The following is a 19,854-nucleotide window of genomic DNA, read 5'->3' as shown; positions in this document are numbered from 1 at the left end:
AGGGTCTTCCTGGTGGCCTGTGTATCATAAAGACACTGTTACCAGACCTTCCCCTGGGAAGACCTTAGGACACAAAGGCTTGGCAATTGTTTCAGGAAATAGGGGTTAGGATTAGATGTTCCATGATTTTTTGTTTGTTTGTTTGTTGCTGACAACTACGAGGACATGATAAATTAATAATATCTCAAAAGAGTCATCCGACACAGAAATAGCTTGAAGGCGAGTATCTATGTAGCGTGGTGCTTCTTTAAATAATGAAGAAGCATCATTTTCGGCACCGGGTGCCCTCGTCATTTGTTTCTTGATATCTGTAGAAGGGGCTTTGCATGGTGGGAGGGGGCTGGCAGAGGGGTTCCGCGTGGCTCGCCGCATGGGTGCCTGTGGCTGGCTCCAGACCGGAAGGCAGCGGGCAGTGACTACTTGGCATCACTGATCACTGCCTTTTCACCTTTCTGATCTGATAATGAAGTAACACACACAGGGAAGGAAAATGTGGAAACAAAAAACACAGTTGTACTTTGCTCAACTGCTGAATCGTCTGATTTTCCTCCAGACCAAACAGCTTTCTGTTTTCACAGGTGAAAATCATGAAAAATGTCTGGGTACTCTTTTGGTGGAAAGAGGGAGGAAGGGGCTGAAATACTACCTTGAAGAAACAGGGTATAAACTCAGTTTATCAAGGGGAGCTCATCAAAATAAATCCCCGAGAAAATGCTGTCCCCCAGTGTCCGAGCTGAGGAAGGGAAATACTGATTTTCAGAGCTAAACTTGAGACAGGAGAAACTTCTGAGAATCTCAGGTATGCACAGTTGGATGTTGGCATTAAAGTGGGGTTTGTGCCGATCTGTCTTTCTGGTTGTGAGGCCCAGGAGTTCCTGATCACGGGTAAAGCTGGGGTGTGTCCACACGCTCCTTGCATGGGACACAGCTAGGCACTAAACAGTCAATTGTGTGTGTTTATACTCATAGCAGGACCATGTACTGCTTGCACTCAAGCTTTCTATTAAAAATAAAAGCTGATTTCTTCTCCTCTAAGTCTTTACCACCAGACCCACCCAAAGGTTTCACCGTTGTTATAAAACCAAGTAATTCTCTCTTACATTTGTATTCTGGTGCTTACCTCCACCTGTCATCTAGAACAGTGGATGTCCTCTGCCTATTCCCCAGGTTGGCCATCAGCAGAAGAATGACCCTGAGGAGAGAGTGGCCTGGGTTTTGCTTTTCTGGCCATCCGCCACAGAAGTGGTGGGAAGGAGCCAAGGAGCTTTGCGGAGCCCAGGGCCTGCTGCTTCTGAAACGCACCTGGCTGTGGGTCCCAGACTCAGCTGAGAGTGGCAGGTGGGCCACCTAAAGGGAGAGGATGTCAGCCTAGACAGATGCGGCTGCCTGCCTTGGGTTTATGTAAGGACGGAGGCAGGATGGAAGCCAGATATGCCTAGGAGAGCTCTTGTCATTCTCCCCATCCCCAGGCCCAAAGCCAGCAGAGGCTTTAGAATTTGGAAGCAAGGAGGGGCGCCTGGCTGGCTCAGTCAGTGGAGCCCGCGACTCTTGATGTCAGGGTCGTGGGTTTGAACCCCATGTTGGACATAGATATTACTTAAATGAAGGAAAAGCAAAGGATTTGGAAAAGAAAAGGATTTGGAAATGAGAGGCAAAGAAGAGAGGCAAGGGACTGCACAGTGGTTTGTAGAAAGGACTCTAAGCAAAGGAGCCGCTTAAACTTAGTGACAACTCTTAATTTTCCTGAGGCCAAGGTGGAGCAGGGATGGTGGAGTAAACAGAAGTCCGGGGATGATCCATTGTTGTTAACTTCTAATATTTTGTTTCTTGAGTCTCTCACAAGAGTACTGAACACCTAGAAAGTTCTCTTCAGTTGAAGTCAGAATTTTAACCAGGTTTGAGTCGAAAGCTTCCTAAGTACAAGAAATGGGATTAAAGTGTCTGACTATCGTGATTAAGTTAACCATTTCAGTTAATGAGTACGGTTAATCCTTGAACAACGTGGGGGTTGGGAATGCCGACCCCCGACACAGTCAAAAGTGAGTGTATAACTTTTGACTCCCCCAGAACTTAACCACTAAGAGCGCACTCTGGACTAGAAGCTTTGCGATAACAAACAGTCGAGTAACACATATTCTATATGTTATATGTGTTATATACAGTGCTCTCACGATACAGAGAAAAGGAAATGTTATTAAGGAAATCAGGGGGAAAGGAAAATACACTTACAGCACTGTACCATATTTATCAAAAAAATTCGGGAGTGAGTGGGTCTGCCTTTGGCTCAGGGGTTCTGATCCTGGGGTCCTGGGATCAAGCCCCACTTCAGGCTCCTTGCTCAGTAGGGAGTCTGCTTCTTCCTCTGCCTGCCACTCACCCTGCTTGTGCTCTCTGTCTCTCTCACACACAAGTAAATAAATAAAAATCTTTAAAAAAAAAAAAGTCAACTGTATTAGGATAATGAGTCACCCCAGATACATTCGCATGTGAGAAGCGTCCTATTTCCGAATCCTCTGTGGAAATTGGAAATTAATTAGAATGAGCTAAAACTTCTGTAAGGCAACGTTGAGTTTTGTTTTCAAAAGATAACCTAATTTGAAGTGCAGTGTATAAGCTGGCTAGCCAGACACCTCACGGTTCCCGACAGCTACCATGTTATGTAAAGCTACGTTTGCAGGCTTCGTGTTTCGGACCTCAGTGTTTCAATTTTCACTTTAAGGGTTCCAAAGAATGGGAATGAAAGCACATCATCAGTGCCTCTAGCTTAACCTTTCTTTTCTCTTTGGCTTTGGTCTCCAAATACCAACAGCATTGCAAAGAATAAGAATAAATTTGATCTCCTAGTACAGCATAACGCTCATGGCAAACATTTCAGCAAATATTTGTTCATGATGATAAAATGCAAGTATGGCAGTCTTTTAAAAATTAATGCTGTGCAACTATGTTGCATGCATTTGAGGACAGAAATGTAGAAACCTTGGTCGTCATGCTGTAGCTAAGCCGCGTATTTCTACCAAGCAAGTGCAGTAGGGTAGATAATTTGAAAGAAATACTACGACCTGGATGATGTGGTTTTTTCTTCTTTGTGTGGTGTGTATGTCGCAGTTATGAAATCTTCGTCCTTAGTCCATAGACTCCCACTTAAATAAATGACTTTACCACTGACTGTCAGCTCTGGAATCCTACAGACGCGGCCCCAGTTCCTTCACTTGCTAGAATTTCAGGCAAGTTGCTTAAACAATCTGTTTTCTCATTGGTGACCAGGATCATGAGTTGCGGTGAGGTTTAAATGAGAATCCCGTATGTCAGTCTTGGAGCGGCAGGCTCTCTCCCCTTATCCCTTCATTAGGAGGAGAATCTTCCAAGAGGACCAGTCTGCACATGTTGCAGATGAAGCAGAGGGGAGACCTGCATGAGGCCTATTACCCCAGCATCTCTTGGTGATAGAAAGCCCTCTTTGAAGAAGGGAAGGCTGGAAAGGATGAAGGGAGTTCAGGTGACCTGGTTTACACAAACCACCCCTTGGGGTGCATGACCCCAAAGGAATTCCTGTTTGGGTTTATAGGTTTAGGGGCCACCTGGGGATTTAGGGAAAACATCTAGAAAGTTGTGTTGGAAACAAAAGGAGATGGGTTGGTATCCTGGGTCCCCATGAAGCGCAGAGGGAAATCCAGCCTTCCAAACCCTTGAGTCGTGCTCCTCTGGCTCACGTAGCATTTCCACCATTCATGGGGCCACGTGTCTTCCCCGGGGAGGGGCAGCTCTCCACTCAGCAGCTTGGGGCAAAGGCTCCAAAAGCCATGCTGTAGACAGTGCCTGATGGAGAAAAAGGCTTCGCCTGAGCCAAAATGAGAATAGCTCCCAACGTAAAGACTTTTTTATTAGGCCAAATCTGAAATTGTGTGAGTATCCCACACCCCTTTTTTGCTAATTAAAGTATCTCCTTTCCCATGTAATAATGATACCATACATAGTAAAATTTTCAGTAGAGAGGACATATTTGAGTGCCCCCAACTTTGCGAAATACCATGTTAGTAACCCTACATCATAATTTCCCCCATATTTTTTTTAAAGAGAGTTTCATCTGTGAAATATGTGTATTATTGCTAATATTATAAATGTGCCAGCATCGTAACAGCTCAAGGCGGGGAGCTGTTAAGAATTGGTCTGTGTCAGTGATGACTTGCTTACAAGGCACGAAGTCATCTCAAACCAGTTTAAGAACAAAAATGGAATTAATTGAAAGGAATTAATGGGAAATGCCCCCTCGGTGTGCTGGAATCAAGAACTGGGCTGCCCAGTGGCCCAGGTAGCTCCTCTCCATCTTCCGGGTCATGGGGATCTCTCATCTCTGTTTTCCTGAACAGATCTGCCCCATCCGTTCTCTGTATTCTTTCTGTTTCACATTCCCTGTCCATATCAGCCACGACTTCATATGACCTCACACAAAATAGCTCCTCTGTCCCAGGTCTCCATTTTTCAGGGAAAGAGTATAATGGGTCCAGTCAAGATCAGGTGTGGCCACTGCTTGGTTCAGTCAGCTCCAGCTGGGCTGGGCGCGGTGACTCTGCACTTAACTGCTCAAACCAGTATACGCTTGAGAGTAAAAGGGGGTCTCTCCGAATAATGACGTTAGGACAACAGGTGCAAAACTAGGAGTGTCCCGGGTAGCTGCAATGTATGCCCTCCCCCTCACCCCACCATATGGGACATGGGGCTTCAGGGGCTTAGGCAAGTGGGCAGGGAGGAATTCCACAGAGGAGGAGGACATTGTTTGGGGGCGGGAACTCTTTGAAAGATTGCTGAGCATCAATCAAATAATAAAAGTGAAGCTTTTTCACATATTCGGTATTGCTGAAGAGGTTAGCAGGAGGCAAAATCCTGCCCCAAGGTTGCCGATAGGAAGAGACAACTTGGTACTCCACTGATTTGGACGATGTATCTGTTAGCTCAGCTGAGAGACAGGGGAAAATGTCCCTTGAGAGGCCAGCAGTTGTCCCGCGTTCTCCCCCTGGGTTCCCCCCAGTGCACAGAGACCTGAGAACATGGGTGTGTGACTGCTCAGTTCACCCCTGTTCTCCCCCCTTCCTGACCCACCCTTCAATTCCAGCAGTCCTGCCCCAAACCCCTTCTTCGCTCACAGTGACACACCTCTCAGCTCTTTTGTCCAACTGTTAATGCATGGATTATCCTTGGCCCCAAAATATACCTTCAGTGCATTAGGAGCTCAAGAACCCTATGCAACGCTTCTAACCCCGGGAGCCTGGCACTGTGCTCAGTGCAGAGTCCCTGTTGCAAATGCCTTTTGCATTTTCTTTTCTCATATAGCAAATCACAGGGTAGCTGACATTCGTTATTATCAGCAATTTCCACTGTCTCTTCTCTGCACTATATGATGTCTCAGCAGCAAGCTGGCTTCGGGGGAGGGGACCCTGTGAGGAGACTGCTAATCTGCAATGATAGTTTGCAGGGGGGAAGTGAATGACACGGAAAAAAAGAGGGGAAATTTATATTTGGAACGAAGTAGCTGTGTACAGGAAGTTAAAAAAAAAAAGATTAGCCAGTACAACTCTATTTTTATACGTATTACCACCACGGTGACCCTGAACGAGAAGCAGAAATTTGATTCTGACTCTCTTCAAGGATTATTGCCTTTTGCAATGGAAAATGACAACTCATCAAATGTATTATATCTGCCATGGGCTGCAGGGATGACCAAAACAGCAGAAGCCAGGAACGTGGCCCTGTTGCTTAAAGTAATATTATTTCTTGGCTATTTTGCTAAAATGAGTGCATAGGTTTTTTTTTTTTTTTTAAGTCCGAATGAAGACATCTTCCCTTGATATTCTGCTGAATGTAGCAACCAGGTAGCTACTTCATTGAAGACCCTGTGAATTTATCTAGATCTCGATGGGCCAGGCAGTGATGGAGGGATTTTTCTAGTCAAGTAGTATGTTCACCGAGTGCCAGAGCCCAATCCCAATCTTTATTACAGAAGCAGACTTAATGGAAAATAAATCTGAGAATCAACCAGTTTTGGGGGCTTGCGCAGAAAAATTAACCCAAAGAGACAATTTAACTGTTAACAGGTGTCCTTTTTGCCGTGTAATCTGAGCTGAGAGTTTCCTAGGGAGCAACCAGGTTGGTCCTCTCCCTGAAGCCACGTCCCCCACTTAAGGGAGTGCACAGATCTATGCACAGATCTATCTTTTCCGGTTTTCCTCTGTGGAAAGGAGCTGAGAGCTGTAGCCAGGAGTGAGGGTATAGATAATGCAATAGTGCTCCTGCCAAGAGGGTCTCCTTGTACTCTCAGCAGGAGAGAGGGGAAAGAAGCTGATCATTCTTTCCTTAAAAGGGTTCCCTGGTATATCAGGCTACATATTTTTCAGTGTGCCTTGTTCCAAAAATCGTTAAGAATTTCAAGACAGGGGTACCCGGGTGGCTCTGTTGGTTAAGCGTCCAAATCTTGATTTCGGCTCAGGTCATGATCTCAGGCTCATGGGATCGAGCCCTGCATTGGGCTCCGTGCTGAGCATGGAGCCTGCTTAAATTCTCTTTCTCTCTCCCTCCCTCCCTCCCTCTTTCCCTCTTCCTCCCTCTCTCCCTCTCTCCTCTTCCCCTCTCAAAATGCCCCCCCAACCCCAAGTACTCTCTCACTCTCTAAAATAAAAAGAATTTCAAGACAGCCACAGTAGAGCATGAAACCAAGCATGGAACCCTTTTAAGTGTGGGGCATAGGTGGTACCCCCACAAAGCTGCTCCTGCCTTGAGAGTTAAATGGTGCTTAACTGCAAAATGCAGTGGCTTCCTTAGGAGGACTTAAAGGAAATTAAGGAATGCAAACAAACCAAAAAACTAGCTACCATGGACTGCCTGTAGCCCAGCACCAGCCCCTCAGCACCTTTGGCATCTTACTTAGTAAGAGAAAACTCACCTGCCTGATTCATTCCGATCAGTTTGCCTTCCAGAAAGTGCCCGGGATCAGGTAATGCCAGTCACGGTGGGCAGTTCAAGATGGGAGAGCTCAGATCACATGTTCGTTCAGCCTAATCCCCTAATTTCACTGACTCCCTTTCTCTGATCTTTCATGGGTATAATCTCTGACCTCCACAAAATAGCTCGAGTGATCCTCTAAAAAATGTATCTGATCCTGGCCCCCTCACCTCTTGCCGTGTCTCAGATACCTCCTTGGAGTTCTGGTACCTTAGAATTCAGTTGAGCACCCTCACCTTGATTCCAAGTCTGTGAGATCTGATCTCTGTTGGACAAGCCCCTGCAAGCCTCCACTGCTTGCCACTTCTTTCTGCATCGGGGACTTTGCACTTGCTGTCCCCTCCACCTGGAATGCCTTTCCCTCTCTTTATCCCTACCCTCTGGCTTATCCGCTCCTAGCTTCCCTTTTTCTTGAGAACACAGTTTCTGGGTCTTCCCATCTCTCCACTCAAGCACCCCACCCCTGCCAGTCGGAGTTAACACACTCTCACCACACCTTCACTTTGTATTCAGTGTTGGTCCCTTGACTAGACTGTGAGCACCAGGAGGGCAAGGCGACACCTCTTTGTTGCATCTTTCTGGCCCCAGTACCAGTGCCTGGAACATAGCGGGTACTCAGTACGTGTCTGTTGGAAGGACGAATGGATGTACCCACACAGTCCCTACTTTACACGTATTTATCCACTATCTTGTGTTATTTTGTGCTCTTCACTTATTGCACCAATTAGTTCTGAAACTCGTTGCCAGCAGGCAACCTGTTGTCTGTTTTTCTCCATCTCCCACAATGTTCAACCAGTAGTCCATGTTCAAGGAATGTTCTCGAAGTTGAATGATCTTGACATGAATGATCAGGAGCATTTTACACATAAAATTTCCTGCCATTACAGTATAGATAACTTAAGAATTCAGTTATGTGTCGTGTGTGTGTAAGTTATTCTAGATACTTTCTGCTGACTGGAGAGTAAGTAATAACCGAAGCTAGACATAATCTTACCTATGGGATTTCTGGCTCGAAGGAAGAAATTCAACTGTGATATAAATGTCTCCCTACAATCTTGGTTTACTGATTTTGGAAACAGTCTTGATGGATGACTTTGAAGGACCGGTTGTATTCAGTTTACTGTGGTGTGAGTGCCTCATCCATTTAGGTATATATAAACGTGCACAATCCCATCGGTTGTCATAACAGCCGTTAAAATTTGTCAGGCCAAAGGAATTGATTTGCCATTATTCTTTCCTATGGTGTGGCTTGTCCTCAACTGCTTGTTCAAGCTGGTATTTGTACAGTAGATGCACAGTGATAAAAATCTTAATGGAATACTCAGGGGCAATATAGTTGTTTTTTTATTTTTCCAGTAACTTTCACAACTGATACTTTGACCCACTGGATCTTCAGTTTTCTGTGTCCAGTCCTTCCGACGGATTTTTCCCCTGCCATGTTGTTTGCCCAGATTGGCAGAGCTTGATGGCATTGAAAATATTTTCTGCATAATTCATAGTCATTTATTTTCATACTTTTCTTTCACATGCCTTTTGCAGACAAGAAGCCCCAAACTGTCTCATAGTCCCCAACCTCCCAATTTGGGCGACCCTGTCGAGCATTTATCAGAGACGTCTGGTGATTCTTTGGAAGCCATGTCTGAGGGAGAAGCTCCGAGTCCTTTTTCCAGAGGCAGCCGAACTCGAGCGAGCCTTCCCGTGGTGAGGTCGACCAACCAGACGAAAGAAAGATCTCTGGGTAAGCCTCAGAGGGCAGTTTCTGATGCCCCTTTTTTACTGCATGTATGTATTTTTATACCCCTGCGTCCAAATGTTAATTAGATCTTGTTTTGTGAAAACGCAAGTACTAAGAAACTTGACTAATTGAACATCAAGCTGAAAAAACAGCACATCCAGGCTGGCTGTGGGGCTATAAACACAGGGATATTCCCACCACCCAAGGAAGGAGAGAGGGGCTTGGCATGCAATTTGCTACAGCTTTTCCTTTCAACAAGCTTTTAAGGAAAGCAGAAGGATTCTGTTGTTCTGCCTTTACCACTTACCATTTTCTTTTTTTATATTGGAAATTCAATTTCTAGATCGCTTTGCTTTTAAAAAAAATGTTTGGGCCCTTTAACAAAATGTACAGATCATAAGGATTTAGACCTCTCTGCCGATTTCATAAGCTCAACCTGCTGTTTCAAGGTTCCAGACCAGTACTTGTTTTTGCAGATAGATGGGGTCACGCACGGGGTATGAAGGGACAGGAACAGGATCAACCCACAGGAGGCTTCGGGGTTTGGCCCCTGCACAAGACAGCAAAATGATGCCACATAAAACCTAGCAAATGCCTTGCTTGAAGGGGAAAAGAGCAGTAAAAGCTTTGGGGGGAGGAATGCTGATTTTGTTCGCTTGGTTGAAGATGACAAGAAGACTGGTTGCAAACATCCTCCTAGCTGGCCTTAAAAAAAAAAAAAAAGAAACCCCCAAACTATTATTATTTGTATTATCAATGTGACATTTTAACGTTAAATTTTATATAGATCCTTTTAGGTTAATAATCCAGGGTCCTCGAAGAAAACCACAAAGAAATCTGCTTTTTTCTTTTCTTTTCTTGTTTTTTTGGGGGGGGTTGTTTTTGTTTTTGTTCTTTGAGGTCACATAGTTCGATGGCAGAAGTGAGCCTCCAGTTTCTCTTCTCTTCCTATACAACTGAAGGAGTAAGACACACAGGGGTGTGTGATACCCCCAGTAACATCCTGGGCCAGGACAGGGTCAAGACCACAGGATCCCCAGGTTGGGGCGTTCCATCTGGATTTCAGAGCTCTGTGCTCTCTTTGCCCCACTCAGCTTGCGAGAGCAGGAGCCAGTCCGGGAGGGGAATTTCTCCTTTGTGCTTTGCAGGAAATGAGGGAGCTTCGGGTCCCTGAAAAGATTGGCTGTGCTTTGCAAAATAAAATGAAGATAAGAATAAATGCCCCGGTGCCTCCCTCCATACCTGGGGATCATTGAGCTTGTGGGATAACAGCTCGTTTGTCTCGCCGGCAGGAGTTTCCTCCAGCAGCCGAGCGCGGCGGGCCGTGCAGGTGGATCAGACAGTTCAGGAAGAAGCCTGGGGCAGAGAGGCTGCCGGAGCTGGTCGCAGCCTTGCCCTCGGGTTGGCAAGGGTGGCTGGTGTTTCCTCACCAAGTGGCTGCGCTTCTGCAGAGCTCTGGAGTTTTACTGAGCACACCTTGCTGTGCAAGTTCTGGTGAGCTCAGAGTCACAGCAGATTTTTAAAAAAGTATCCAAGGTGTTTATTCTTCTAGCTCTGCGAGGCACTTTTTGGGCCTGTGATTTTTATAACTCTTGGGCAGAAACGAAGGGATACGGTGAGCAGAGAGGAGAGGAATGAGAAGTTTGCCCTCGCAGGAGGATCCATGGTTCCAAGAAATGCGGCTGGGTTGGGACCAGTGGGCTTGGCGCTGCCCTTGACCGCCTCTTTGTGGCCAATTCGGGAATGTCCTCCTGGCTGCACCTGGCCTTGTGGCGTAATTCAGTTGAGCCGGGATGGGAAATAAACAGGAAAGTGTGAGCCAGGGAGAGTCTAAACACAGTCTCCCTGCCAGGGGCCCATGCTCAGCTTTGTGTTCTGGAAAATCCCGAGTGTGCCTGCATTTATTTAATATGCACACACAGGCTCCGGAGAAGAGCAGGCTCCCCAGAGAGCCCAGAACCAGGAGCAGTGGGTGCCCCCCAGCAGTTACAGAGGAACACCACTATGACTCCACCTGCCCCAGGAGGGGGACTGAGCCGCGACCTCCTGCACACCCACTGTCGCTGCCATTTGGAAGCCCCACGTAATTTTTGGGATCTGGACACTGTCATTTTCTGTTCATCGGCAGAATTGTAAGATCTCTCCCGAAGCTCTGTTGATCCTGTCTTTATTTAAAACTTGCATAGTTTGTTCATGATGGATTTTTGGCATTTAATTTTTAAGAAATATCACATGAAAATACTATTTAGCTTGATGACTCACTTTTGGGAGGCCCCTTCAGTTTTGCACCTGAGACCGTGCTGCACTCTCCTCCCGCCAGTGGCTGACCCGCGTGTCACCCCAGGCGTAGCACACACCATCTGTATGGAGAAGGCGGTGCAGGGGGAAGGGGGCGGGGTGGGCACAAGGCGTTGCTCAGCACAGAGAAGTTAGACATCGCTGGTGTTTGTGTGACGCTGTCCCTGCGTGCAGGATGTGCGCTGCCTATCAGGGAGGGGACTCTGGGACCGCAGGTCTGGCCAAGTGACAGCAAAACCCACAAGTCCTTTCCCAAGCCCAGGGCAAAGTTAGCCACTCTTGGAGATTTACAAAGCAGAGAGGCGAAGAGAGAAATGTGCTCAGGGTCTCCGATTCATTAACATGACCAGCTTCCAACGAGGTCCCAGCTCCGTATGCTCAAGTGATCCTGCTGTGGTGCCTTCCCCGCCCACACGACCCACCCGGAGCCCAGATGAGATCTTTCTCGGTGGAACTGACGCCGCTTCTCCTTCCTGCTCTCTTCAGTGAAAATAGAGAAGATGAGGCGAGAGGAAGTCTACAAAATAAAGTCAAAACCGCTTTGCAGTAGAGTTTGGTTTCAGAAATCATTTCCATGAAAAAAAAAAAATGTCCCGCTGATACTAGGTCTGGGTCTTAATGATGGAGTCGTTGGCTTTTCATCACGGCTGTCTTGGAAATGCCCGACTGGAATGCCACCAGCAGCAGGGGCTGGGGTCTGGCAGCTCCACAGTTGGCTTTGCAGAAAGGGGAGCCACAAGATGTTCCCACCCTTCTGTGTGCCCTCAGGAATTTGAAAATAAAACTCCTGTGAAAACAAGAACAGCAGTAGCAACTTCCTTCTGGCTGCAGCCAGATGCCTTTGTTGACCGGATTCTGAATGGTTCGCTCTAGGAAAGAGACCAACCCATACCAGCCCGGCAGCCAGAGGTGGTGCCATTCCATTTCTGTAACAAATTGCCTCTTAAAAGACTCAGCCTCAACAAACAAGAATGACTTTAAGTGGCTTGGGAGGATTTTAGACTAATTGAGGGAGAATTTTCTCGGCGCGTGTGAGTTACTGAGCATCTCCGTGTCTGTTCTTCTATTATTCCAAAATGGTAACAGTGAGGGCGATCATTCTCTGAGAACAATTTGGCGGGGGGGGGGGGGGAATGGGGGGAGAAAGGTTCATGCTTGCCACAATCTCCCCTCCTGTGCACAAGAGTGAGTAGGAGGTACAAGTAAAGGATTGAATAGGAAATCACCCCCATCCTACAAAGCAGAAAGCCAAGAAGAGTTGGGGCAGAGACGCTAAGACTCACATTTGAGGACTCAGTGATTTGAGCATGAAAGGTTAGCCCTTGGACAGTTAAAAGAGAAATAAATTTCAGACAAGTGAAAAGAAACATTGCTCTATGGAATAAGTGCAATGTTTATGAAATGTGTTTTTCTAAGCGCCAGGAGTGATTGAAATGTAATATAAAAACAAAAATTTACAGAAGAGAGTTTTGTAGCAGGTCAGTAGGTTTGGGGTGCATTCCTGATCTTTTTGGGGTGTGAGCACAGGAGAGTATTTTCTCTAGCATGGAACCAAGTGCACAGGCATGAGTGGGCCCGGTGGCTGACTGGCATTGCTCACTGCAGCCTTCCAGCGTGCCTTCCCTTCACTTCCTGGGCTGGAATGCAGAGTCATTCTAGAATGTCAAATGCGCTGAGTTCCCAAAGTAGGGACCAAGGCATTTGTGGAGGCTTTTGATTTTCTTGGTCATTGTCCCAGGGTATAGTCACTAAAACTAGCGTTGAGAGTCAAAGTGCAAGGCACCCATTTTTCTAGTGCCAAGGGCACAAGTGGGGCCTGATTCTCTGACCCTAGAATAGCTAGCTTCCTGCTCAAGGCAGCAAGGCTTCGGAGTTACAGAGGGCTAGGGAGGCAGGAAACTTCCTCCTTGTCAAACAGGTTCTGCTGTGTCCCAGTTCTATGGTGAAAAGTCAGCCCAATGATCGTGCAAGCCATTTAGCAAATCTGTTTTTGCTTAAAGTAGCCGGAGTCGGTTCAGGCTCTGCAACTGAAGCCTGCCTGATCCAAAGGAACTGATTTCCTATATTTGTAGAAAATGTGGTTCCACCTGTTCTGTGTGTTTCAGGAAATACAAAGACCGGTAGGTACAAACTGATGACTTCTAGAGACTTGGCAGTGAACTGGAGAATGACCTGGAGATACGGTTTTTCAACTGTTTCTTAGAACTGTAGAGTTCTGTGGTGTTTTCTCACGAAATAGTGCAGCTTTACATAAGATTTCATTTGAAAATGAGCTATGCTAAACTGCTCACAAACACACACACACACACACACACACACACACACACACAGAGTAAAAGCATTAAATAGACCGGGGCATGGGGGAAGGGAAAAAAGGAAGGAAAGATGAAGAAATTGCCTCTATACAACAGAAGTCCTTGAGTACTTTAATTTGGCTATACTGGGGAACTCACAAGGATTGCCTCTTAGTTTGTTTGCACTCGATGTAATGAATGTCACGAAACGTAGTTTTTTGTAAACGGAATCAGTCTTTAAGCTAAGAAAAAAAACTGGGTTTGGGGCTGGGAATTAGCCACAGAAAGGAATATTTCAAGAAATCCTCTGGTATAGCTCTTTTTCGTGGCGCCTCGGAGGTGGTAGGCTGCTTCAGGATGAAGCTGAACATCTCTTTCCCAGCTACTGGCTGCCAGAAACTCATTGAAGTGGACGATGAACGCAAACTTCGTACCTTTTATGAGAAGCGTATGGCCACAGAAGTTGCTGCTGATGCTCTGGGTGAAGAATGGAAGGGTTATGTGGTCCGAATCAGTGGTGGCAGTGACAGACAAGGCTTCCCCATGAAGCAGGGTGTCTTGACCCATGGTCGTGTCCGCCTGCTGCTGAGTAAGGGGCATTCCTGCTATAGACCAAGGCGGACTGGAGAGAGAAAGCGCAAATCCGTTCGGGGTTGCATTGTGGATGCCAATCTCCGTGTTCTCAACTTGGTCGTTGTAAAAAAATGGGAGAAGGATATTCCTGGACTCACTGATACTACTGTGCCTCGTCGCCTGGGGCCCAAAAGAGCCAGCAGAATCCGCAAACTTTTCAGTCTCTCTAAAGAAGATGATGTCCGCCAGTATGTTGTGAGAAAGCCCCTAAACAAAGAAGGGAAGAAACCTAGAACCAAAGCGCCTAAGATTCAGCGTCTTGTTACTCCACGAGTCCTCCAGCACAAACGGCGGTGTATTGCTTTGAAGAAGCAGCGCACTAAGAAAAATAAGGAAGAGGCTGCGGAATATGCTAAACTCTTGGCCAAGAGAATGAAGGAGGCCAAAGAAAAACGCCAGGAACAGATTGCCAAGAGACGGAGGCTGTCCTCTCTGAGAGCTTCTACGTCTAAGTCTGAGTCCAGTCAAAAATGAGATTTTCTATGAGTGACAAATAAATACGATCAGACATCAAATCCCCCCCCCAAAAAAAGAAAAAAAAAGAAACCCTCTGGTATAGTGAAGCATGGTTTTGCGATGCAAGTAGTCACTCCCAATTTTCCTTTATAAGCTTGAGTTTTCATATATGAGGTTTTCTGAAAGAGGGGAGTACACTTATCCAAGTTTATACCCTCTTGGCTCTCATTTCACCCTTAAGAAAGAATGTTCTTGTAAAAGATTACTGTGTAGATTCATGGTTGGTTTGTGCTTATTTTATTTTATTTTTTAAAAGATTTTATTTATTTGAGAGAGAGAGCACGCGTGCATGAGCGGGGGGAGGAGCAGAGGGAGACGCAGACTCCCCGCTGAGCAGGGAGCCCAGTGTATGCGGGGCTCGTCCCCAGGACCCCAGGATCATGACCTGAGCCAAAGTCAGACGCTTAACCGATTGAGCCACCCAGGCGCCCCTTGTGCTTATTTTAAAAAATAAAGTTCATCAGGTGTCTTTAGAAATCTCTAGCTATTAACTCCTGGGTTGAAACCCTGTAATAGATTTCTCAGACTTTGAAGAAAGCATTAGTTAATAGGCTACCTGAGGAGATTTAGGTCCTTGAACAATATGTTGAGGGTACTTTGCAGATAGGAGGTTGGTAAGAAAAACATCAACGGAGGTGAATAGAAGATGTGATTGCTTCTCAGAGTCAGAGCCCCCCCAGACCAGCGCCACCATGATTCCATAGGGTCTGTCGTTGGTTAGGTCATAACATTGAGGGGTCCTGCAGAAGACTTGGGATCTGCTGTTTCTGTTTCCCCCTGTACAGCTGGGGTGTTGCTAAACCTGGATTTGGCAGATCACCTTCTTGTAAAGTTTACATAAAACATTTCGATACTGCAGGTGGAGCTATGGGGTTAGATCACTAGAAAGGTGCCTTCAATTTCCAGAGCTATTTCAGGAACTCAAGCTGTCAGTAAGCCGGTGTGAGATCTCTCTTTCTCTCTGTCACAGCTGTGATACCCCACCCTAACCCACACACCTAGATGATGTTTTTGCTTTCTTTTCTGATATAAAAAATACTCTTATTAAAAAAAGCAAACCCTTTGTCAAGTTTCATAAGGCAACAGAAGAAAGTAAGGCAAGTTTTATCTGTTATTTATACTTCTCTACATTCAAAATAGATTTGATTTGGCTCATTCAAAGACAATAAAAGTATATAAGAACCATTAAAACAAGAATTAACACAAGTAGCAATTGGGCTCACTATGTGTGCCAGAAAAATTAAGATGGGGATAATTGCTATAATTGCAGCCAAGACAAAAAAGAAGATAAAAGGGGAAATGTAGTGAGTCAAATGGATTCCATTATTTAAGAGGTCTATACCAGCTCATTAGAAGGAAGAGTCTAAAGCATTATAACCCGAGAACTCCTGCATCTTAATGGTGTTGACAACATGTTATGTAATAGACAGTTGTATTTAATAACAGTTGTTTTACAAAAAGGTTTTTTCATATAGCTACACCTTTATGTAAAATTTCAAAATCCCAGGACCCAGTATGAAGCCATGTTGTTAGAAGGCACATTTTCTTGGACTCTGTAGGTTTCTGGTGATCTAGAGTGATACACAGGGTGAGTTGATACAGTCTTGATAGTTGACCTTGCTCTTAGGTGACTGGCTGTTGACTACTCATTATCTCGTCAGGGTGGGTGATTGCAGCTGGAGAGGAAAATTTGAGGGGCCGGTCATTGTCGAAGGCTTGAATGACAAATGAGACTTAGAGAAGGAATCTCTCCCATCACTCCCATGGAGACAAAAGTCCAAATTTTTAATGTGTCCTAATAACACTGGCTGTTACTCCATATTCTCTCCAGGAATGAGTTTGGGAGTATCTGGATTCAGGTGATGTATTCCAATGTGCTCCGCCATGGTTTGGTTGGAATAAGAGATGAGCCGTTCAGAGATGTTGCCTGAACTATGTTTGGGGGAAAAGATTTTTGTTAATATGTCTCTTTTGTTTTCTTTGCCGTGAAAACTCAATGTAAAAATCTGTGGGCTCAGTCTCGCTATTTTTTGGTAAATGCAAGATTCATTGCACACTTAAAAGTTTCTTGCCAAGTTCATTGTTCTTTAAAAACTGACTTTAAAATATAACCCTTTACATTCATCTAATTCTATAAGAATTCCCAGACATTTTTTTGCACCAGCCTTTAAAGAATATTCTATGAAATACTAAAAACAATATTAAGATCTGTCATACACCCAAGTAGAACTCCATCCTTGGTGCTGTCATTCCCGAAGTGGCCTCCAGAGGGCTGCCCGCTGACATCTGGAAACAGATTTTTGGCAGCTTCTTATATTTCAGGCAGAGTGTAAGAACATAGGAAGGTACCCCTTCTGCATCAATGTAGCGTAGACATATGTCTCCTTGGGCAAAGGAACCGGTGAAGTCCCATCCAGATTTCTTGAGTTAGCTCTGGGATATGGGATTGCAACTAAACAGCCTCAAAGTCTAGAGATGATGTTCTGTGTGGACCACCAGTGGCCTCACTCTCCATCCAGAAGCTGCTTTGGAGCATGACAGCCAGCCCAGCGAGCCCCAAGGCACCACTATGATGATCCTTAGCTTCTTGTCGGTCTGAACCACTTTCCCAGGGGCTGTTATTGGCCGAATCGCTTCCCTCCCTCCCCCCCCGGCCCCCCATATAAGAAGAGAAGGTTAGGACACAGACATAGAGGAAGACCATGCAAAGACACAGGGAGAAGGTGTCACCTGCAAATCAAGGAGAGAAGCCTCAGAAAGGAATAGCTCTGCGGACACCTTGATCTCAGACTTCCAGCCTCCAGAACTGTGAGAAAATAAACTTGTATGGTGAAGGCCCCCAGTCTGTGGGACTTTGTGATGGCCGCCTAGCAGCTGATACAGGGGCTTGGGACACCCTTCTCTCCTTCCTACTTTTTTTCTCATTTGAAGGGACAGTCAGCCTTATGGCAGGTGCCACAAACTTTAAGTGTTTCTTTCTTCAAGACAGAACAATTAGGTTTGTCAAGTTTCCTGTTTTAGTTCGGTTTTATTTTAGCCTCTTCAACCTTTGCACAGTGCATTAACTTGGTTTCTCAGCATCGTAAGGAAAAATTGAAAAACCTTCGGTACCAGTTCAACTTACTGTTACTACTTTCTGTTTGGCGTCTCCCAAACCCCATCCTCCAGTATAGGAAATGAAAGTCGTTTGACATCAAACTGATATAACTGTATCTCATCAAGAAAAGCTCCTAATTTCATCACGCTGAGTTTGAGTGCTCGAAAATTTGGTGACTGTCATTAAAAATGTTATTCCCGCCAACTTTTCACTTTCAGAATTTTTCTGAGGTGTTAATTGGCTTTCAGACATCTCTGGCTACATGTCTCCCAGTAACATAAAGCTAATCATGATCAAAATAAGTCTTTCATTTTCCCCCCACGAGTTTTGCTCACTTCCCAGTTTTTTCCCCTCCATTTATGTATTTATGCATTTATTAAGAATCTGTTCAGTTTCTGGCACTGTTAAAGGTACCCTGGTGAGTTATTTAGAAAATATATGAAATCTGGTTCTTGTGTTTGAGGGAATTTCAGTATAACTAAAGACACATGGTAACCATGTAAGGACTTAAAAGTATACATGCTGCCCCCCGGCGGTCCCAGCGGTCCAGTCTCCCTCCTTAGGAACTATGCCCATGCTACTCTCTGCCTGGGTCCAGTTCCTCGCTCCTGGCACCCCCATATTTGCACGGCCCCCTCCACACTTCACTCAGACCTCTGCTCAAATGGTGCTCATCAGAGAGCCCTCCCCCGAGTAAGAGAGCACCCCACCCCCGCACTGGTCTCTATCTGCTTTCCCACCCTGCTGGTCTCTATCCACTTACCCTCCTGCATTCTTTCTCATGACACTTCTCACGGAGGACAGTGGTTCTCAAACATTAGCAGCGACCTTGTGAAAGCACACATTTCTGGCTCTACTTCTTGGGTTTCTGATTCAGTGGATCTAGAGCAGGACCCCAAAATTTGCAGCTCTAAACAAGTTCCCAAGGGCTGCTTCTGCTGCTGTGGATCACTGAATGAGGGTCATAGAATGCCCTAGGAGAGGTGGAAAGCATCTTCACATCGTAGCTCCACATGAGAGCATTTTTTTTTAAGCAGGCTCCACACCCAGCATGGAGCCCAACACGGGGCTTGAACTCACGACCCTGAGATCAAGACCTGAGCTGAGATCAAGAGTTGGCCAGCTTGAGCCACCCAGGCGCCCCACATGAGGGCATTTTAATCAGTCCTCACTAAGGGATGGGAAGTAGGTATTATATTTTGTTAGGAAAATACGGAGGCTTGAAATGTCTCTCCTGGGTAATGTCCTTAAACTGGAGTATCTAATCCCAGCACACATCACCAGCACGGCCCTCACAGGAGGTCTGGAAATATACATCCTTCCCGCCGTGAGCTGCAGAGCAACCTGTTCACTAGGTCGGCTTCACCTTCAACTCTCTGCCATTCCCTATTTTTGATCCCTATTTGATCCCTGAACCACCTTTATCTACCCTCTCGTCCACCATCTTGACGTGCTTAGGTAGACTCAAAAATGGAAGAGTGGCTGACCTTTTCATATGACTCCATGCCCCTTTGTACAGACATCCCGTTTCTGGAATTCAGGTAGTTCCCTTGCCTGTGTCCTGTCTTTGTCTGCCCCGGGGGAACTCAGCCCCAGCCGTGGTCAGTTGGCACCTGGATACTGATCCTGTTCCTGGTGTTGACAAGGCAGAGGCAAATGAATGAGGCCAATGCAGCTGAAGATTTTCCTGAGGAAGTGAGTTCCTTTGAACAAGATGCTTTATGCTTTGGTTCAGCAGTTGGGTTGGTTTTGCACGATTCTGGAGTTAATGTACTCTCCTATGCTTCCATTTGCCTTCCTAAGAAAAATCAAGTAATGTAGGAGCCTTTTGTAAAAGAGTTCAATGTAACAAATACATTTTAAGTACCCACAGGGCACATGTGCTATATTAGGTAGGAAGAAAGAATATCATTCTTTTAACAAATCCTTACTGAGTTCCTACTGAGGCAGTCTTGGATGCAATCAACAAAACAGTCACAAGCCTCTGATCTTCTGGAGCTTTTATTCTGTTGGGGGAGGCAGATGATAAGCACATAAAATCTGTAATAGATGGTCTAAATGCTATGGAGAAAAATAAAATGGGGCATGGGAACAGGGAGTGTCGAAGAGATGAAGTTGTGAGAGCTGCTGTTTTTAAAAAGGATGGACAGGGAGGCCAACACGGAGCAAATGGCATTTGAGCAAGGCCCTGGAGTGTGTGAGGATGTCAGCCACGCAGGTATCCGGGGGAGGAGAATTCCAGGCAGAGGAAACAGCCAGCGCCCAGGCTCTGAGCAAGAGCACGCCTG

At 45.8% G+C, this 19,854-nt stretch overlaps 1 protein-coding gene and 1 pseudogene across 5 annotated transcripts in view; both read left to right on the top strand.

The window, feature by feature from the left end:
• The window catches only part of KIAA1217 (KIAA1217 ortholog), a 282,087-nt gene that overhangs the window by 137,909 nt on the left and 124,324 nt on the right, over nucleotides 1-19,854 (top strand). For all 5 annotated transcript variants that reach the window (XM_028114195.2, XM_028114196.2, XM_028114197.2 and 2 more), the window contains one exon: nucleotides 8,533-8,731. In XM_028114195.2, coding sequence (XP_027969996.1) covers nucleotides 8,533-8,731 — 199 coding nt within the window. The remainder of the gene's footprint in view (nucleotides 1-8,532; nucleotides 8,732-19,854) is intronic.
• LOC114217352 (small ribosomal subunit protein eS6 pseudogene) lies at nucleotides 13,662-14,473 on the top strand (annotated as a pseudogene).

Source organism: Eumetopias jubatus, unplaced genomic scaffold (assembly GCF_037043125.1).
Source record: "Eumetopias jubatus isolate StellerSeaLion01/CBP00866 unplaced genomic scaffold, mEumJub1_p1.0 scaffold_8, whole genome shotgun sequence".
NCBI lineage: Eukaryota > Metazoa > Chordata > Mammalia > Carnivora > Otariidae > Eumetopias > Eumetopias jubatus.
The sequence above is the reverse complement of the archived record's forward strand: the minus strand, read 5'-3'. Positions and strand labels throughout refer to the sequence as shown.